The sequence below is a fragment of the Macrobrachium rosenbergii genome, chromosome 47, assembly GCF_040412425.1.
Source record: "Macrobrachium rosenbergii isolate ZJJX-2024 chromosome 47, ASM4041242v1, whole genome shotgun sequence".
Classification (NCBI taxonomy): Eukaryota; Metazoa; Arthropoda; class Malacostraca; order Decapoda; family Palaemonidae; genus Macrobrachium; species Macrobrachium rosenbergii.
In genome coordinates this window covers 45,560,907-45,577,811 of record NC_089787.1, presented here as the reverse complement: position 1 = coordinate 45,577,811, position 16,905 = coordinate 45,560,907, and the positions used below count along the sequence as shown (strand labels likewise).

General features: G+C 39.1%; 2 protein-coding genes across 5 annotated transcripts in view; one reads left to right on the top strand and one right to left on the bottom strand.

Moving 5' to 3' along the window:
• The window catches only part of LOC136830825 (mucosa-associated lymphoid tissue lymphoma translocation protein 1-like), a 255,412-nt gene that overhangs the window by 153,857 nt on the left and 84,650 nt on the right, over positions 1-16,905 (bottom strand). The gene's annotated exons all lie outside the window — the stretch shown is intronic.
• LOC136830824 (uncharacterized) lies at positions 7,096-12,598 on the top strand. Its single transcript, XM_067090793.1, has 2 exons — positions 7,096-7,606; positions 7,951-12,598. The coding sequence occupies exon 2, from the start codon at positions 8,502-8,504 to the stop codon at positions 10,134-10,136; it is 1,635 nt and encodes a 544-aa protein (XP_066946894.1). The 5' UTR covers positions 7,096-7,606; positions 7,951-8,501; the 3' UTR covers positions 10,137-12,598.

Sequence of the window (16,905 nt, the reverse complement as noted above, 5' to 3'; positions counted from 1 at the left end):
ATATATATATATATTATATAGTCATACCCTGAACTTATGTGAGGTTAGGTTCCAGACCCCTAGAGCAAGGCGAATTTTTGCTAAGTTTGGCACGGTCTCTAAAAATGCTAATAAATGCTTATTTCTAAGGTTCAAATACTAAATATGACCCTAATCATGCTCCCAAATTATTAAGTTAACTTTTAGTGAAATTAAAGTTACTGTAATTTTATTTAAAAGTTAGCTTAATACATTACTTTAAAAAAAAGAAATAAATGGTTGACATACATATAGAGAGTTGGAAGAGAATTTCTGTCTCTCTCCCCTTCCAACCGATCTATTTTTAGAAGTCTTCTCAACCTCTTTTTAATAACTTCTTTAGTCTACGTCTCTTTCCTTTGTTCTGAAATATTTTTTCATGAACAAACAGTGTTTTTTATTTTGACCAATACAACTCTTAGTTATTATGTCTCTATGTTTTAGAACGTATTTGCCACACTAGCGCATTTACACTTCGTAGACGGTACAGGTAAAATTAAATCAATTTAAGCTATCTACTGTGCAGGTAAAGATGTACAGAGAAGTAAGTTGTAAAAATGTGTGAGCGCTAACTATGAATGAGAGAGAGAGAGAGAGAGAGAGAGAGAGAGAGAGAGAGAGAGAGAGAGAGAGAGAGAGAGAGAGAGAGAGAGAGAGAGAGATACGGGTTGTCCTTACTTAAGAGAGTGAAATTATTTATCCATTATTATGGAGACTGAGAGAATAACACGAGAGAGAGAGAGAGAGAGAGAGAGAGAGAGAGAGAGAGAGAGAGAGAGAGAGAGAGAGAGAGAGAGATATTGTCCTTACTTGAAACATCAAGTTAAATCATTTATGAATTATATTACAGAGACAGAGAGAATAACGTGAGAGAGAGAGAGAGAGAGAGTTATTCTTACGTTAGATATCAAAAGAGAGAGAAGTTATCTTACGTTAGATATCAAAAGATGGAAATTCAGTATTAAACTAACTTTTAAATGAAATTAAAGTTGCTGTAATTTCATTTAAAAGTTGGCTTAATTTAAACTCACTGTCAACCGTACTGGTAAAGATGTACAGAGAAATAATAAGTTGTAAAAATGTGTGAGAGCTATCTACAGTATGAACGAGAGAGAGAGAGAGAGAGATATAGGGTTGTCCTTACTTAAGAGAGTGAAATTATTTATCAATTATTACGGAGACTGAGAGAATAACACAAGAGAGAGAGAGAGAGAGAGAGAGAGAGAGAGAGAGAGAGAGAGAGAGAGAGAGAGAGAGAGAGAGAGAGAGAGAGAGAGAGAGAGAATTATTACTTTTATTATTTAATGTTAATTTACACATTAAAGCTTGAAAACATAAATTACATAAAAAACTAAACATAAACACTTTTGCAGGGTTTCTTAGTAATCGCAAATGTTTGCATATCTGTGAAAAACTCATGTATGATAATTAATTAGGTTCCAACAAAATGTTTGTGTGTCTGTGAATTCACGCAACCTGAATCACATGTAAGTTCGGGTATTACTGACTATATATATATATATATATATATATATATATATATATATATATATATATATATATATATATATATATATACATATACTGTATATATACATTAACATATATTATAATATATGATATATATACACCCTGTAATATATATATATATGTATATACAGGTAATCCCTGGGTTACGGCTGTCTCAGCCTACAGTGTTCCGTACTTACGTTGCTTTTTCAAATATATTCATAAAAAAATCAGCTCTGGGTTATGGATGATGTTCCGAATTTACAGCGCCATAACTAGGATTATGGTGCCCTAACTATCTGGCGCTATAACAAGGTGAGACAACCGATTTAGAGAGCTGTAGCCACCATGAGGGTTCATTATAAGGAGGTCTCTCCCATAGGAGGTTCACTATAAGGAGGTCCCTCCTCTAAGGTGGAAAGAAAACCAGTAGATTACCAAGGCAAAGCATAAAAACCTGTTCTTTTTCCCCAGGCTTCCATAATTCTCTCTCTTATTTTTATAAATTTTTCTAACTTACAGCAAGCTGATATATATATATATATATATATATATATATATATATATATATATATATATATATATATATATATATATATATATATATATATATATATATATATATTATATATTTTTATAAATATTTACGCTGTTCGCCCTCGAACATTTAGGGATAGAAATATCAGCCTGACTGAGACAGGAAATTGCTTTGTCCCACGCTAGTGCTGCCTTCAGTTCAAACCTTAACGTCCGTTGGAGAACGGGATAGGTAAGTTAGGCCTTTACCCTATAGGAAAATTTCCCTATCAGCCTTAAGAATAGGTGGTCCTAAGGTCCCTTTTTCCTTCCTACCTGTCTCTTGGCGAATGTTTTTAACAAGAACGTGGACACCTGGGGTGTCTGTTTTTGACCTAGGCTCGGTCAGGGAACGACAGAGAGAACCAAGCTTTCGGAGAGATAACACGTCCAGTTGGACCTCTTCCCCCTTTCTTTGTCTATTATTCTATTAGTGAAGTGAAGAAACAATTGCAAGAACTCCACGTCGGTCGTTGATGCGCACAACGTTCGTCCTAAGGTAAAGTCGCTTTTTTGTTCAAAACTTCGCCCATTCTTTTATCCTTTGTTTTCTGTATTTCAAATTTCCTTTGTTCCCCTTCAGCCACCACTTACGGTATATGTTTCACGAAGTCTAGATTAAGCCAAATTATTATGTTGTTAGCTTCAACCACGTTATTCCAGTAAAATACCTAGGATTTAGGGTAAGCAAAATCAGGTTAAATCTCGATGCTTTTGTATGCCTCGCGTCCGAATGTTTGGAAGAACCGTTATGTTTAAAATCAAATTCATCTCAAATATTCTTTGTTAAGGTTAATAACCCTTAACTGGCGACCTTTGGCTAATTAACGTCTGTCTTTGAGGTTAACTTTTGGCTTCAAGTGACAGGTTACGTGTAATCTTGGTTTGCAGGGCAGTAAAAATTACGTAAATTGAATAATACATGATCAACCAAGACTCACACACGTAACATTGGCGACCTTGCGAGAATCTAAAGTACATTTTAGAGAAAGAATCTGGAGAAAAGGAAATTAAATTACATTAATTCCAAAAAAAAAAAAAAAAAAAAAAGATAAAAGTCAGATATCGAACTCCATTCCATTCTTCCAAACAAGGAACGAGGCATAATAATAAGCAGTAAAGAGAATAGTATAACAAGTGTAGCGAGAATTAGCGTAGGAAAGGGTGCAACTCGAGAGCAGAGCGAATCACAATTTGTGTCGTTTAAGAAAGGGCATTTTACCGTGTTCGGACCGTGAGAGAAGTCGTTCAAGTAACGTATCTTAAGGCCGGAAAAAGCGGAGCCTGTTTCATGTACACAAAGTAATTTAGAAATCGCGTCGGCAATTCCGATCGTTATTGTTTGCATATAGCGGGAATCATTCAAAACCGTGTCAGTGAAGTAGCAAACGAACTGAAATAGTAATTTTACAATAAAGGTACCGTTCAGCAACGTAAATTTACGCAGGCAAGCCAGCATCTCTCTTTTCATTCTTTTGTTTAATCTCCGGGTGAGGAATACGATAACAAAGACACAAAAGTTGTCTGGTAATTTAGTTTTCCATCCGTAACGAAAACGCTATGCATGATTGGTATATTTAAAGTAAAATCTGGATACCTGCATTTGTTGCGTTGTTTTGAATTTGTTTGAAAAAGAAAATAACCGCCATTTTGATTCCTCCGCTGTGTCTGCGCGGGTATTCAGAATTGTTCGAACTGTTTGTGAGAGAACGGCCATTTTGGGGTTTCCTACGCGCCGCGAGGTTGTCTTTGAAATTTAGGCCTGACGAGACCTTGGCCGCCATCTCAAAGACCTTGTTATTGTGACCTCTGCCCGAGACACTCTGGGGGGGCATTTCTTTTTTTTTTTGCTTTTCGTAGCGAACCCACCTCCTAATATCTTAGCTAGGAAAAAAACAAAAGACAATTTAGGCAGGGAAAGATAGGCCTTAGTTAGGAGTAATAACAAGTTCCTATACGAATACCTACTATAAAATCATATAAAGAAAATTTAAAATTTTTACGATAAACTTTTGTGACGTCGGCTCCCGGGAAAATTAAGATAATAAAGTAATCCCTAAGGAAGCCAAGACGACGCATCTATATCATTTTATTAAGATCCATGCCATTGTGCATGTATAAAATCTTTGTTTACATGTTCTCAAGCAGCAAGAAATTCTGACTGAAAATGACTGAAAATCTCTCTCTCTCTCTCTCTCTCTCTCTCTCTCTCTCTCGTCATTCAAGTAAGCATTCCTAACCTAAGTGTACGTGACCCTCTTCAAAGAAAGAACGGCCGACACTAGGCTAATTAATTCGAATACTTAAACCAATTAAAAGAAAACACCTCTGTCCCACAATAGATGAGGACAAGTTAAGAGTAATTACAATACAGTGATAAACTGTCGGTCACGAGTGAGGCCTGCTATCCAGACCGAAGCAAACAGTAGTTTTCACCCTCTGAAAAAAGAAGGGGCCAGCACTGGGGCCGGTACTGGGACCAGCCACTCACGAGGATCTTTAAGAAAAAAAAAAAACCCAAATTCACTTTATTCCACAGTGCCAATAATTTGCAGCACTCATCACTTGAATAGCTTACTTCTTCTCTCTCTCTCTCTCTTTACCTTCCCTTTCTCTCTCATTCTCTTGTTGCACTCTGCAGGGGGTGTAGAGTGCCTTTCCTCCCATATAGCCTAGTTGGACTCCAGTAGAGGGTCCTAGGAACACATTGGCACCCTAGTTGCCACTAAGGAAAACAAAAACAAAAAGGAACACAGAAGAGAAGGTTCTTCTGGAACCTAACCTGCACCAGTGCCTAGGGATACTGAGTGCCACCAGTGTGACCTGTACACGGCACACCCAAACTACAGTGCCACCTTTTGAAAGGGTGCCACGTCATTGAAGAGACACTTCCTCGCTGCCCAAGTACGCCCACTCGACCCGGTTAGACGCCCTTCCCCACCAGAACCATGGCAGCAGAGCATTATAAAACCTTCCTGGGGCTGGGGACGGCGGCAGGTCTCACTGGCTCGAACTTACTACCTGGGTTAAGGAGCAAGTGGACGACTTGGCCAAGCGGGAGAAGGAAGAAAGACTCGAGCAGAGGGAAGTATGAAGCCGAGCAGAGGAAGTATGAAGAAGAACGAAGGGTGTATGAAGCCGAGCAAAGGCAATATGAAGAGGAAAGAGAAGAAAGAAGGAGACAGCATGAGTTAGCCTGCAAGGAAACTGAGTTAGCCCTAAAGAGAAGGAGCTCGAGCTTGAGAGAGCGAAAATGGAGAATGCAGAAGCTATGGCTAGCCATCAAGCCTCCAGTCCTACACCTGCTGCATCAAACGCTCCAATTTCGAGCATCAATTCCCTAGTCCCCAAGTGGACTGAGGACGAGCCAGAAGCATGGCTGGAGGAGATCGAGGCTCTTTTCGATAACTACAGCACCACGGGAGACGGAGAGAGCCTTAATACTAGCCAAGCATATGGAGGGAAAAGCCAAGGCAGCGCTTCGCTCACTGGAGAAGAGCCAGAGAGGCAACATGGCGGAAGTTCGTCGAGTCATTACCAAGGCCTCACGAGATAACCCCAGAAAAATGGAGACAACGGTTCCGAGGTCTTGCCAAGGAAGTCGGCTGGTCTTGGACGGAATGGGCATGTCACAAAACCCAGTCCGATGGCGCTGGTTCGACTCCTTGGCCTGCACGACGTTTGAGGATCTTTCAATCGGACCATGCTAGAAGACCTTTTCCAATGTGTGCCAGGGCCCCTTGCAGTATATCTTAACGATAAACAGCCCTCCACACTTATGGAAGCTTGTCGCATGGCTGATTCGTGGGAAACCTTCAATCAGTCGCATAGCACCTCTCAAAGCGAATCATCCCTCCGGCCTACCTCTCGAACTCCACTGCGCCGAAGAATGGACTGCCTAGTAAGACCATATGCAACTATTGCAAGAAGGGGCCACGCTGAAGCTGAGTGCCGATACAAACTCGGCACTAATAAGCAGCCTAACCCTACCAGCCAGAACTCCGCTCCCGATTCATCCGCTCAGCCCTCTCCTCCAACAGTTACTGCAGGCCACCGAGCCCATCCAAAAGGCCCGTGCAGATCCTGTGGGGCTGCCAGCCACTACAATGCTGGATCTCCGGCCTGTCACATCATGTCCCCACCACAAATTTGTCAACCTAATCAGCACTTCATTTTCTGCTGCTGGTCCGCACCGGATCCTTTACCCCCGAGACTGGAAACCCAGTTCATCTCGGTGGCCCCTCTTCAGAGCACTAGCCTGCCAGTGACCCTTCCGGTCACAGTAGACACTGCGGCAGATATTAGCCTGATCACTGGGGCCCAAGTGCCAGCCGGTGCCATGGTTGACGAAGAAACCTGGTGGGAAATGAAGTGGATAGAGGGCCACACCATTACCGTTCCCCACGGTCCAACTCCAGGTTATGACACCTTGGGGCACGATACCCCACCGCCTTGGCGTGGTAGGTGGAATTCGGCCCGGTGGCCTTCTTGTTGGGTCAGGATCTTCTCTGGGAAGCCCGTCACCAGCGCCACTCCATCCACCCACGTGCCTCCTCCACGGAGGCCCCATCTAAAACTCTTAAAGGCTGACAAACCTCCACCTTCCGCCCACCAAAGTGGTCGCGGAAGGGCACCAACAACCTATTTTGCAGGCCAGCCCTCTCCAATTGTGAAGGGTCTGGCCCACCAAGTCTTCCTCCTCCTCCCGAAGAGATTCAGGAGGGGGCAGTACCGCTGCAGGGCGTGCAAGCGGGCAGACCACCCCACAAATTGGGAGGGCTGCCCAAGCAAGCACTTTGGTGGGCAGCGGGCCCCCTGAACAAAACTCTGAGGGAGGCTGGGATCTCCTGCTGGGGCAGGAATCTCTGCCGTTGCCAAACCTGGTCATCCAGACGGGCTTGCACCTCCGGACCCCTTGTCAAGAAGACTGCCTGACCCGACTCAACTGGCGGTGGGGGTATCTGCCGAGTGCCACTTGCGAGTTGGTAATGCGCAATTATTGGTATTAATGAGTTTGGTTGTGGTAATTTTTAAATATTTAATTAATTCTCCTGCTCTGGAATAGTTTGTTTCTTAGTTCAAAGCAAATGCATTTACTTGCAAACATACGAATTGCCTCTTGGGACAATTTAGGAGAAACAAGCCATTCTTGAGCCATGTCATTTAAGTCTTGGCAGGTTGTTCAGGCTGTTCCCCACTTATGGCAAGGCTGAAAAACCATTGTCGGAAGTGAGCGACCTGAAGAGGAAAAAAAAGGACGGAGGACTGAGAGAGAGGGTAAGCAGAAGCAAGCTGTCTGCTCCGTAAAAGAAATTTTTGACAGCCGAGTGACAATGGCTGGCTCACGTTAATTGGGGGACCGTGGCTCTGGACGTAACCTCTCTGGGATGCTCATCACCGTCTTCACCATCCACTACTCAAGAGGTGGAATATTAACTTCCATCACCACCGCTACCTTTGTCACCACTTTATTATGGACCTAAAGGACTGGCTAACAGTTGAGGTAAAGTTTGCTATAAGTGAGGTGCATTTGCTTCGTAAGCTTTTAACTTTAGTTACGTTATTCATAACCAAAGTCTTGCAACCAAACCCATATTTACAATAAAATCGGAATGGTCTCATGTTTAGTCTTAAATTCTAAAATTTTTGTAATCTACGATAATGGGCTCAAATTAAGTTCGAACATGAGTAAATTTGAGGTTTCCAGCGGGGATATAACTATTGATATCTCCGTAACATTTCATAACTTTCAAGAAATTGTTTAGGAAATTTACTTATTATATTTTACATATTTATATTGTAACCCGTGCATTCCAAATTTTCAATGTTTTATGTAATGGGTTACAGGGCCTTCCGACGTTTCGAAAGTTAAGGGGCAATAGTGCGGGCCGAAATGCAGGTTCTCTAACGGAGAGAGGACGTCCGCGCTAAGTTTTCAACGTTTATGACTGCTGTACCAGGATCATCCTAGTCGCCAGTCCCCACTATTAATGTAGTTACAATTGTTAATTTAATTGTAAATTAAAAGTGTTCTTTTTTAGAACTAAGTTTGTTTGACCTAAATGTTAAATTGCTCTCTTACACTGTTTTTCGAAAATGGCGACGAGGATGGGATTGGTTGCGAGGTCCAATTTCCTTGAGTTTTGTTTAGTGTTGAAATTCCTTGAGTTGGTTACGTTCCAGAGTCACGTCACTCGCTAATATTTCGGTATATTGTATTTCACTAAATATTCAGTATTGCATTAAGTTTTCAGTGTATTGCATTCAAGTTTAAATTTGTGTTCCTTAAACTCTCGGTAAAGATGTCGCCATAGAGCGTCGTTTTACGCAGCTTTCGTGCAGCCCTAAGGCAGCAAGTTACTAAGAAGGGTAATTGGATAGAAAGTGTTATTTCCTCGATGTCTATAAGTGATGCTAAGGAGCATATGAACGTGTTGTTTGACCTTAAAGAGAAACTTGACAAGGTGAATAAAGAGATTTTAAATGAAATTTGGGATAGCGCAGGTGATCTCGTCGACGGCGATGAATTAGTGAGTGAGGAAATGGATACTTGGTTCGTTTATGACGATCGTTTGAATAAGTGTCTTTCTCTCTTAAAGACTAAGGCGTCAATTTCGGATCGTTCGCGCCCGGAAGTTTCACAGCTTAAATTACCTGAATTACCTTTACCGACATTCGGTAATAGAGAAGGCGAGGATATTTCAAAGTTTTTGAGGGAATTTGAAGCAACTGTAGATAAGTGCGATCTTAGTACTCACGTTAAATTCGCCCTTCTTACAAGACAGCTATCAGGGGACTCGCTTAAGCTAGTAAATTCTCTAGACTGTAGTAACCGTTCGTATGAAGAAGCTAAGGAATTATTGCAGAAAGCGTTTGCAGATACTTTGTCTCAACAATACAGTGTTATTAAGCAGTTATCAGAGTTGAAGCTAACGTATCAGAGTGATCCGTATGACTTTATCAGTAATATGAGAATTATATGTAATCAATTTGAGGCTTTAGACATAGATCGAAACATTGTTTTGCAATTTTTCATTTGGAATGGACTTAATGACTGTTTCAAGAATCAGTTAATGAATATTACTGGCTCTAACAAGCCGTCGTTGCAGCAAATAGATTTGCATATTTTTTCTGCTTTAGAAAGATATAAAAACATATCTAAGAAATTTAATGGAAATAATGCACAGAAAAAGGTACTTTCGAAGGTAGAGTCGAACTTTAGTTGTTTAGCTTCTGCTGTCGATAGTAACGTTGAGAAATCTAAAGTTAAGGAATGTTCTTTATGTTTGGCAGATGATAAAGGAGACGTTGATCACCCAATTTTCAAATGTTCGGTGTATGTAACTCCACAGAGTAAGATTGAGAAACTAAAGCAGTTGAATTGCTGTACAAACTGTACTTATGGTTCTCATAAAACTAAAGATTGCAGGTTTAAATTTAACAGTAAATGCAGACATTGTAACAAGTGGCATTTCAGCTATCTTTGCAAACTTCGTAACGACCCAAAATGTAATGTTAACCCTAAGAGTGATTCTGGACGGTTAATTATGCCTTGTCTTTGGAAAAAAGAAATTGCACCTCTTTTATCTCCAAATTACAATTTAGCTAAGAGTATTTTAAATTCTCAAAGAAAGAAACTTTCCCCCGAGAAATTGAAAGAGTATGATGAGGTTATCCATCAACAATTAATGGATGGGATCATAGAACGTATTGATAACATAGCCGCCTATTCTAGAGATAATGACGCATCATTTTTGGCTCATAATGCAGTTTTTCGGGAGAACGTTGAATCCACTAAGTGCAGAGTAGTCTTCTTATCCAATTTGGGTGAAAATGCTGGTGCTAGGTCTCTGTCTCATAACCAATGTTCACAAGTAGGACCTAACTTAAATCATAAAATTCAAGTAGCGACATTACTTCTTCGTTTTGATAAGTTTTTAGTAACTTTTGACTTGAAGAAAGCATTTTTACAGCTATTACTTAGAAGGGAAGACACCGATAAGCTATTGGTTCAAAGATGTGTCCAAGGGTGATTTTTCTATCATTGGGTATAGATTTTGTAGAGTACCATTTGGAATGCGATTTTCGCCGTTCTTGTTAATGCTTGGACTTTACTATATTTTGATTCTTAATGCAAGTGACGAAGATCCTGAGTTAACAGAGATTAGGAAGTCATTATATGATTTATCATATATGGATAATTTGTCCTGTACTTCTAACAGTGAGGATGATCTTATCAAGGCTTTGAAATTAGCTACTGAAGTTTTTAATAAATATGGGTTCGAATTGCAACAGTTCAATACAAATTCACCGAACGTAAGCAAGCAGTATCAACTACAGAGTGAAAAGGATTGTGAGGAATTGTTTGGTCTTTACTGGGATACGAAGAATGATACTATTAAAACACGTAAACTGTACTTGGATCCCACAGCCAACACTAAAAGGAAAGTTCTAAGCACTTTTCAATCTAATTTTGATCCCTTTGGTATAAACATTCCTATCTTGAATAGAGCAAGATTATTTTTGCATACACTTCAAATAGATAGTAAAATACGCTGGGATGATCAGTTGACTCCAGAGCAGCGTAAAGAATGGGGAAAAATCTCTAAGCAAATAAATAAGAGCAACGAAGTGGTTGTTAACCGCTCAATAGGGGACCGAGAGAGTATGTATAATTTGGTTGTCTATGCAGATGCTAGTAAAGAACTTTTAGGTTGTGCAATTTATCTTCACGAAGTAATCACTTCTAATATGCATTTAGTTTTAGCGAAGAATTCCGTAATCTCTAAAAACCTAAGAACTAAGTCCATTCCCGTTTTGGAACTTATAGCTTTACATCTTGCTGTAAAAGCTAGTCTGGATTTACACGACAATATTTCTTGTGCTGTTCGACCAATTAAGATAGATCAGATATATGCATTCACGGACTCGATGATTACCTTGAATTGGATAAAGTCAAAAGAGATAGATTTTGGCAAAATTGAGAAGAAGAATGTTTTCATAAATAATAGACTGAACGATATTTCTGGCTTGTGCGAGAAACATTCGGTAATTTTTTGTCATATAGGCGGCATTCGTAATCCTGCTGATGTTCTGACGAGGTGTGTATCAGAAAAAACTCTTCGTAATACATGTTTTCTGTCTGGTCCTAAATTTGTTGACAATATTGATTCCGAATTTAGAATTAGTGTTCCCTATCCAGACCAGGAACCTGTGCGTAGTTTTCCAGTTGAGGTTAATTTGTCTGAAGCCGAACCACTATTTCCGTTAACTAAGTTTTCAAGCTTTTCTAAAGCGGTGAAGGTTCTGAGTTACGTATTCAGGTTCGTGAATAATTTGAAGTTAAAGTGGAAATGTACACGTGGTGAGCCAGAGTCGTTACCAAATTCTGGAAATGAATATTTATCGAGTTTTAAATACTTAATTTCGCAGGCACAGCTATCAACATTTAGAAATTCTTACGAATCATTGTTAAAGAGAGAATGTACAGACCAGTTAGTGGTTCAGCTTAACCTTTTTCTGGACGAAGACAATATAATAAGAGTACAAAGTAAACTGAAGAACTTAAGAGCTTCTTACAGCGAGAAGTGTCCTATCCTATTAGCAAAGGATTGCCCTGTTGCAAAAAGCATTATTTGGGACATGCATGTTAGGACTGGTCATTCTGGTATATATAAGACTTTGAGTCTGCTAAGGAAGCAATTTTGGATAACTAATGGGTTTGTAACTGTTAAAAAAGTATTGAATAATTGTCTGGTATGCAAGAGGTTGAATTCCCGTAATATAAAATTAATCAAAATGCATACAGAGATTTTAGGATAAACCCTGATTCTATTCCATTTAGGAATATTTGTGTTGATCATTGTGGACCTTTTATGGTCACAGATAGTGCAAAACAAAAGTCTAAGGTTTATGTACTCGTAATTTCATGTTTATGGTCCAGAGCTGTTAACTTGGTGTTATGTAGGTCAATGGAGAAGGCTTCTTTTCTCAGAGCTATACAGCTCCATATATTTGAGTATGGTATCCCTTCATTGATCGTTAGTGACAATGGTAGTCCAATTGTAGCTGGAGTTGAGCAAACTGTATCGTATTTAAACGACGCAGAATGTATAGAGTTTTTGAAAAAATATAATATTCGGGCTATGAAGTTTCACCCATATCCTGCTTATTCTCCTAAACTTGGTGGACTCGTCGAGTCAATGGTTAAACAAGTAAAGAGGATAATAACCTCCAGTATAAGAAATAACATTTTGGACTACTTTGATTTTGAATATTTAATTAGTGAGAGTAAAATGCTTATTAATAAGCGACCTATTGCTTTTAAGTCTGCTTTGACTAAACTAGAGACGAACCATTGTGTTCCTGTACCTCTGACTCCAGAGATGGTTATAAAAGGTTATGATGTTCCTTGTGTTAGTATTATTCCTCAACTTAATTCTACTGAATTTGAAGAGTCGTGGGACTATACTGACGAAATACTTGGAGATAATCAAAAGCTTTTGCTTTCTAAAACAATAAGCTTAAGAAGGTTAGACATAATTTGGAGAAATTGTATAGAGAGGAATTTGTAGCCAATTTGTTACATCAGTCCATTGATCGGAAAGGTAGATATTCCAAGAAAGGACATACTCTATTGAAGGTTGGCGATTTGGTATGTATAAAGAGTAATTTCTCCAAACCCTTTGATTACCCATTAGGAGTTGTATTAAAGGTAGAGGTTAATGACCTAAATGAGGTTACTGCTGCTTACGTGCGTAAAGCTAATGGGGAAGTTGTCAGACGTCATGTCGACAACCTCATTTATTTAACGGAGACCTTTGATGGTCCGAGTGAAAGCCAGTCCAAAGAATCAGTTCCCACTGAACCACAGGTTCATAAGACCAGTGGAAACAGGGAAGCGGCTCGGTTATGCCAAGAGCGTAATAAAGCGCTTCTTGAAGCTGAAGAGAATGTGGTGAGTATGGCTAGAGCTGTTGTTGCTTCTCCTGTAGATTTAAATGGGCAGGACAGTACATCCTGTCATGCTTGTTTAAAACTGCTATCTGAATGGCAGTTGTAAGTTTTGTTTTTATGATTGTAATATATTGAGTATTCACGGGATGCAGGCTCGACGCTGTCCTAGTGGATACAAACATTATTTGTATATATTTGTTTGTTTCATGGATTAACTTTTGTAAAGTGCTTCGTCAGCCTCTGTTTGGGTGAGTAAAACAAAAGTTTCCAAGGTGCTTTGTTATACCAGTTGGGTAGTAGTCATTGCTTTTGCTTTGGCCGATCATTGTCAAAAGGCCCCATGAAAAATCTTTCCTTATTTAGCACTAGCTTTAAACTCAATTGAGTTAAAAGGTCGAAAGTGATTTTTTAATTTGCTTGAACTGTGTTTAATTGATCCAAGTGAAGTTAACAATTTCTTAGAAGTAACTGAACTTTTTCCTTTGATTATAGGTAACGTTACTTTTTCGCTGAATGTGAAGTGGGTCCTTGGAAGAGACAGAAACGCATTTGTCGAGCTGACAAAAAGTGCAGTGCCAATTTTAATGAAAATAATTAAATAATTATTGGTCTGTCTTTCCTTCCCATTCACCCCTATTCCACACCTGTTTATATTTGTATTGTATAGTAACTTTGGTGGAATATTGTTTTATTCAGTGAAAGCGCTTGGCCTTTGGCCTAAATTCTATATTCTATTCTATTCTATTGGTCCTACGTTGTGTTGTTATAGATTATAGAGGTCATCTGCTTTAGCCCACGTAATTCGACGAATTCTCAATTAATACGTAGTTTGATTTACACTGACTCAATGTACACGAATACTTTGATCTTAGCTAGATACAGTACATTTGCAAGTTGACTTATGTTGAAGCGTTGAATCGTTTTCGTAGTGTGACCTACGTGGAGTTCGAATACTAGTATGCTTGACCTAAAATTAAGTTTCCTTACAGTTCGACCTACTTTTAATGAAAGTTCATGTATGTATATGACTTGTATTGTATGAAAGTGCTTGTATGGTGTTGTTTTTGTCAAAGTGTAAAGTGAAAGGCGTGTCTTTTTGACTGTTTAGAGAAACTTTCATTGATAAACTGAACCATATATTAAGAGTGATGTACAATATGAACCCTTATGAAGTCTTGCAACCTTCCTCGGTACATGAAAGCTTTGAAACAGAAGTTCCGAATTGCTGCTTCTCTTTTCTTTCTCTCTTTCCTTCTTTCTGTTTCTCCTTCCTTTCTCTGTGCTCCTCTTTTCTTTCTCTCTTTCCTTCTTTCTGTTTCTCCTTCCTTTCTTTGTCTCCTTTTTCTTTTCTTTTCTTTCTTTTTCTTTCTCTTTCTGTTTTCTCTCTTTCCTTTCTCTGTGCTCCTCTTTTTTCTTTCTCAAACTTTCTTTCCTTCTTTCTGTTTCTCCTTCCTTTCTCCTTGCCTTTCTCTGTGCTCCTCTTTTTCTCTTCTTCTTTCTGTTTTCTCCTTCCTTTCTCTTCTCCTCCTCTTTTCTCTTTCTTTCCTCTTTCTGTTTCTCTTTCTTTCTTTGCTTTCTTTCTCTCTTTCCTTCTTTCTGTTTCTCCTTCCTTTCTCTGTGCTCCTCTTTTCTTTCTCTCTTTCCTTCTTTCTGTTTCTCCTTCCTTTCTCTGTGCTCCTTCCTGTGGTCCGAAATGCTACTGCGAGGGGAAGGGAGGGAAAGCTACAGTGGTCAAATTACGCTGTTATTGTCTTTTGTTATTTTCAGTTTGAGGTAATTGGACCGGATGGTGGAGTTGCGTCTTCCCCCCACCCCCACCCCCACCCCCACCCCGTGCTTTCAAGATTTAAAAATGTAAAAATAAACCATTTTGCATATGATTCAAGTCAGATTAACATTTTAAAAAGTATACTATGCATTATTTAACTACGAATTTTCAAGTAGAAATGGAATCTGCTATTAAAAATGACGATTCATCTCGAGAAATACTGACTACAAAACCAGAATCCAGATGGCGTTACTTGTCTCAAAGGACAACAAAGCAGTTCAACGGCGACCATGACTTCCTCACCTCCGGGATCCTTGTTTATCTGAGGTCAAGGGTTTGAGCCGGTTTGCAGAGGTTTTTGCGCTAGAGCTTTCGTAAGGGACCTGAAATATCTCAACGTGCTTGAATAAGTGTTAAGTTTTATATACTTTTCCCGTATTTATGAAGTTGTGTTTTCATATCGGCATCCAGTTTGTATATAATTCCGTTGTTTTATAGTTGTGATTTCGCCTAATCTGTGATTTCAGTGAAGTGAATATTTTACTAAAGATTCGAATAATCGCGTTTTTTTATATAGGCTTTAAAATTTAGCTGATAACGGCTTATATCTATGGTGTTCCGTGCTCTGTTCCGAAGATATTTATGCGAATACCATTCTCTTTGTGGTGTTATACATCGTGGTTTTCCAGTAAGTAATTTACCTATTATAATTCAGGTTTTTTTTAGTATGTACTTAGGCTATATTGGTAGCCAGTAGTTGCTATTTTTAAGGGATTACTTGGGCCATATTAGTAGCTGCTATTTTTCAGGGATTTCTTAGGCTATATTATTAGTAGCTGCTATTTTTTAGGGATTTCTTTGGCTATATTATTAGTAGTTGCTATTTTTTAGGGATTACTTCCAGAGTTAATTTTCATTTTCATCGTTGTGTTTCATGTTCCATGGATGCCAGATATTTTCCAGAAGTGTTGGGAAAGTTTTGAGATTTTCATAGTGGAAAAATAATTTTTTAGTGGGTTTTTCTAGTGTTTACAGTGTTCCTTCCCAGTATTTGAATGTGATATGGGTTTTCGCTGGTGCATTGTGTTCGTTTTACATGTGTTTTCCTATAGTTTCCACTTTTTTATTTGGTGTCTTTTTCTAACACTCTTTAGTTTATCCAATACGTCTGGGTAATTCTAAACCGGCTGTCCGTGGTGAGGTAGACTATGGCAGTTGACGTTTTTCTATGTTATTTTACTTGCTTTACAAGAATTTAAAGTAATATTTTGTCGGCCGGCTGTAACTAAGCTGTCATTGACCTTTGAAGACTACGCAACTTGAATTGCCTAATGCAGGGTAGGTCTAAGCCAGCATTCGGCAGCAAGCCACCCCACCCCTCCATAGCTAATACGGCAAAATTGTAACCAGTAAACACCCCTAAAAATATCAGCATAACATACCCTAGAGGTGTTTACTGGTTACAATTTTGCCGTATTAGCTATGGAGGTGGGGGGCGGGCTTGCCGCGGAATGCCGGCTTAGACCTACCCTGCGTTAGGTAATTCAAGTCATGTAGTCTTCAAAGGTCAATCACAGTTTAGTTACAACCGGGCGACAAAATATTACTTTAAATTCTTGTAAAGCAAGTAAAATAACATAGAAAAACGCCAATTGCCACAGTCTAGCTCACCGCGGACAGCCGGCTTGGAATTACCTACGTCTGTTGTATTTAAATGCGATTTGATTTTCCAAATCTTGTCAGTTTTTTTAGCATTTAATTTTATAATTCGTGAGTTCAGATTTTAAAAGGTCACCAAATTTTCATGTGATATTTCAAATTTTATTTACAATTTCAGTGGTATTTTCGGTCGGGTTAACTGGTATATCATAATCCAAGAATTGCTGGTACTCTGATAATAGTCCTATTTGGTTCACTGCGCCATATTACTGCAACAACCTTGGTTGGTGAATTAGTGCATTTGGTTAAGACAGTTTCATAGCCGCAACCTAGGTTTCATTTAAGCTTTGTGTTTTCAGGGACTAGATTTTCGAATGCTTCAGTGCTTTCCCTGTCACTGCAGGCCATTTGTTTAGGTT

Bases quoted from the DNA above. Each gene is read 5' to 3' on its own strand.
- LOC136830824 (XM_067090793.1), top strand. From the start codon at position 8,502: ATGTCTATAAGTGATGCTAAGGAGCATATGAACGTGTTGTTTGACCTT.